General features: G+C 35.9%; 1 protein-coding gene across 1 annotated transcript; it reads left to right on the plus strand.

The window, feature by feature from the left end:
- Positions 1-1642: 1642 nt before the first annotated feature.
- On the plus strand, positions 1643-4270 carry LOC110039147. Its single transcript, XM_020744107.1, has 3 exons — positions 1643-2162; positions 2307-2886; positions 4209-4270. Exons 1-3 carry the CDS (start codon positions 1764-1766, stop codon positions 4229-4231), a joined length of 1002 nt encoding a protein of 333 aa, XP_020599766.1. The 5' UTR covers positions 1643-1763; the 3' UTR covers positions 4232-4270.
- Positions 4271-4482: the final 212 nt, after the last annotated feature.

Consider the following 4482-nt stretch of genomic DNA (forward strand, 5'->3'; position numbering starts at 1 on the left):
AAACTTCTTAGGTGATTTAGGAGACTGTGCAGTTAATATTGGGATCCAAGTGCTTCTTGGGCCATAATCAAAGATCTTTCAACCTCGAGAAGTTTCAAAACCTCTGCTAATTTCATTGTGCAAACAAAAGCTAATTTTGAGATTAAAGCATCCCCAACTCTGGAGACTGACACGAGTGTAAAGGAGTCATGGAAGAGGCTTCCACATTTTTTTCATCTGGACTAAATTTTCCTATAACCGAGAAAGCCAATTGACTCTTCCATGAAGGATTGACACATCCTTTCATATGAGGATCAAATCCCAGCTATACAAAGAATCTTTTTGCATTGCAAATTTGACAAGAGATATATAGGGAGATGCTTTAGGATGCTCTAGGAGAGGTGTTAAGACTTGGAGAGGTTTCTTGCAGTAGAAGTTAGGGTTCTACTTCAAACTATAAGGTTCTCTTCCTTCTTCCTTTGGGAAGGGAACTTATATGGTGCTTTGTGCTTTGAGTGTCGAGAGTTTTTTTATGAGAGGCAGATTGAGTGTTGATGTGTGAGGGGAATTGTGGAAAGCTTCTCATTGTATGGCGAAGACTTGGTGTATTGCGGAGAGAAGACTTGGTTATAGGTTTGTACTTTTCTGTAATTTTTTCTTCAATTTGTTCAATAAAGTTTTCCCTGATTTTTTGCCTCGTGGCTCGTAGCTAACTGTGCTTCCAATGCTTCTATGAATGAAGGTTCTCATTTTTTATTGTAACTTTCTCCATGAACATATTATGCGCTTTTGACTTGTGCATATTGATGTGTTAACTTTTCGACCTTAATTTACATCGAATCTGACCAATAGAACGTTAAAATCTCTTATGATCTAGGACTTATATATATATATTTGTGTATGTGTGTGTGTGTGTGTGTTAATATGAAAAACTTACAAAAAATACACAAATCACTTAAAGAGATAATTTTTGGCCTAATAAAATGCACATTAAAATTTTAATTTTTTGTAATTTATGATTTTTATTGATTTTTTATTATTAAAAGTTAATTTATTTAATATTTCTCAAATTTAAGGAATATTTTGTAATTTATTTAATATTTCTCAAATTTAAGGAATATTTCTACGATTTTCTAATTCTTTTAAAATTTAATTATTTAAATAGTGAAGTTTAATGATTATTTTTGGTAATGTATTTTTGTAATTTTTGAATTGATAATTCATTTTGAATTGTTTTATGTGTGCTTGAAGGTTGTTTGAGAATTCGTTTTGCCATGTGTTATGTAAGTTGAAATTGTACTTGGTGAAGTTTAGTAAGTGTTTTTTCTCTGAAAATTGAAATAGGCTAAAGGTTGATTTGTGAAAAGCTTAGTAAGATTTTGAAATATTTGTATAAAATTGATTTAAAAATTATTAAGTGCTTAAGTTTATGTAGAACTTAAAGTGTCTTTAGAAATTATTTAAAGACCTTTTATATAATTAATATTTAAAAAAAATTATACAGAATAAATATGATTTCAAGTTTTCAGCCATACGTAAAAAACTCTTTAATTTATGATTTTCTATTTCTTTTAAAATTTAATTTTTGAAAAAAAGGAATGTTTATCTAGAAATCCCATGCCCGCCAATGCCCGCCCATTGCACAATTGCCCCAACGGTCGTATTTTATTTTGTTAAAAAGGAGACGAAGGTTTCAGTCTCTGGCTAACTTCAACTTCTTCCCGCTTCCTTCCTCTTCTCGGCTTCGTCAAGAAAGAAAGGGCGAGCGACGGACTGCTGGAGCCATGGGTCGTGCGAAGCTTCCGATCAAGTATCGAGAGCAAGTTCGCGCGCGCCGCTCAACTTACATGACGAGATGGAAAGGCTTGAAGAAGAAGACCGAAGAAATCTCCCTCCTCTGCGGCGTTCCTGCTCTCGTCGCTGCACGTTCGCCGGAATTCAACACCGTAGAATTCTGGCCGGAGAAGGGCACGCCGGAATTCCACCGGATCAGGGAGCGATACCTCTGCCTTCACAAGAAGAGGAATAACAGCGATGACAAGGGCGATGAAGGAAGCGGCAACAGCGCAGAGCAAATCCCGTGCCTTCCGATGTCTTCTTCTTGCGTTTCCACGACGCTGTTCCATGAGGAGATGGTGGCCATGGAAATCAAACTGAAAGAGATCAGAGAGAGGCTGCAGTTCTTCCAAGCCGATTCTCATACTGAGAATTTGGCAGATCATTTTCCGGGCGAAGAAGAGCAGCATCTTGCGTCGTACACCGTTTCCATTCCTCTACAGCAAGATCATCTTTCCTATGATCAGCTTCCTCCAGATTTTGCCACTTTCCTCCAAGCCGATTCCCATTCTGAGAATTTGGCACGTCATTTTCCTTTTCCGGGCGAAGAAGAGCAGCATCTTGCGTCGTACACCGTTTCCATTCCTCTACAGCAAGATCATCTTTCCTATGATCAGCTTCCTCCAGATTTTGCCACTTTCAATATGTTTTTGCAGCAAGATGAGAATTTGGCACGTCATTTTCCTTTTCCGGGCGAGGAAGAGCAGCATCTTGCGCCGTATGCCGTTTCCACTCCTCTACAGCATTATCATCTTTCCTATGATCAGCTTACTCCAGATTTTGCCACTTCCAATATGTTTTTGCAGCAGAATGATCTTCCAATGATCAATCTGGAAGAAATTTCTCCACCGGCACCACCTCTTCCTCCAGCCGACCAATATGTTCCTCCAGCCGACCAATATTACCCATGTGTTGAATACATCCTTCCAGATCATGCTGGTTTCGATATGATTTTGCAGCATGATATTCTATATCCTTTCGAGCAACCTGCTGCATTTGTTGAACAACCCACTCCATTTGATGAATCTCTCCATCATTTTGCTGATTTTAGTACCGATGATCCGTCAGTTGGTATGCTGCCTTCAGACTCCCCTATGTGGAGCAACTTAGATGATTGGACTTGGTCTGATAGTGTTTTTCTAGATTTAGAATATGTTCTGCTATATAGATATAGCTTATGTTGTTTTTCGTTGTATACAACTATTGTATGAAATGAATGTTCTAAGCATTTTAGGACAAGATAAATAATAAAATTGTATGTAAATTCTGAGGATTACAACTTTTTGGGTCATTTGTTCTTTAAATTTTCCAAAGCTTAAAACCATGAATTTTCTAAATATTAAAAAATTTAGGCATGCACCATTGGCATTGTAACTTAATGGAAAGTTGTTGGATCCCCTACCTTAAAAATATCAAGTCACTTGGGTCCCTCATGCGAATTGCCATAATTTTTTCACAATTGTACACCAAAAAAGCTTTCAAAAACCTCAAGGAAGTACCACTGATTAACCAAACAATTTATACGTAAATCAATTAATTAGTACTTGTCTGCATAAAGACAATGCTCCCAGAATATGACTAATTTTTCAATAAAAGACAACCAGGAATAATCAACAGAGGAACAGTGCATTTGCACAAAGGGTGCTTTATTTTGACCATACTAAATCGAAAAAGATAGTGCAATGCAGTGAAACAAATCAGCAATTAAAAGAGTGATTTTCAGAGACAGAAATATCAAATAAATAAATTTCAATCATAATTAAGAATTACATTATTCCTTTTTGTGGAGCTCTATATCGTGAGAACCTCCCCTTGCTATGAATTTGTCATTCATAATGTGTAATTGGCCAAACAAGTTGGTGGTCACTTCAACTAAATCCAAATCCAGATGTAGATTCAGAAGAAAAATAAGTTTGCAGCGATTTCAGGTCCCTGGTTATGTTATATGCAGAATTTAATTGGTATTGAAAGTTTACCATATAAAGTCTAACCAAACCAGCCAACACGAATCAAAACTCATTTCACAAACACAGTCCAAGGTCTAGGAAATATAGCAGTTTACCAGAATGCTGACAAATTAGTGCATGTTCTTAGTAATCATGTAGGATAGGAAGGCTTCAAACACACACTAAATGAAAGAAGACTGGTTCATCATATTCTAAACTGAGTGAATTCATGCATTTCAAGAGTAATTGTTCCCCGAGAAGTCTTTTCTATTTACATGAAGAAAATCTCAAAAGTAAAAAATAATGCATTGTTTTAATATGGATGATAAATGGAAAAAAAATGTAATGAGGCATGCAATATCAACTTGAAAATGGTAAAATGAATGGCACTCATTTGCACAGAGGATTTGAAATCAAAATTAACCATGTTTTAATTTTCACATGCAGGTTTTTATAGGCACAGTTATTGAACACAACTATGATCTTTCGCCAACCAAACCAGCCAACAATTCTTCTTCTGGTCTGGTAGATGTTATATGTCAATTTTACTTGCTAGATTACAGCTCTTGTTGTTTATATTTTATTTTAGGGAAATTTACGTATATTCCACACAATGCCTATGCATTTACATATCAAACACCTGAAGTTTGATATTTATGTTTATAAACTTGGGATAATTACATACAGACCACCACTTGCAACATTGATATTTACAAATTAA

The sequence above is a fragment of the Phalaenopsis equestris genome, unplaced genomic scaffold (assembly GCF_001263595.1).
Source record: "Phalaenopsis equestris unplaced genomic scaffold, ASM126359v1 Scaffold235546, whole genome shotgun sequence".
Classification (NCBI taxonomy): domain Eukaryota; kingdom Viridiplantae; phylum Streptophyta; class Magnoliopsida; order Asparagales; family Orchidaceae; genus Phalaenopsis; species Phalaenopsis equestris.

Bases quoted from the DNA above. Each gene is read 5' to 3' on its own strand.
- LOC110039147 (XM_020744107.1), top strand. From the start codon at position 1,764: ATGGGTCGTGCGAAGCTTCCGATCAAGTATCGAGAGCAAGTTCGCGCG. The intron at 2,163-2,306 runs TTCCAAGCCGAT...TTTGCCACTTTC, and splicing joins TCAGAGAGAGGCTGCAGTTC to CTCCAAGCCGATTCCCATTC. The intron at 2,887-4,208 runs GTATGCTGCCTT...TTTCACATGCAG, and splicing joins TACCGATGATCCGTCAGTTG to GTTTTTATAGGCACAGTTAT.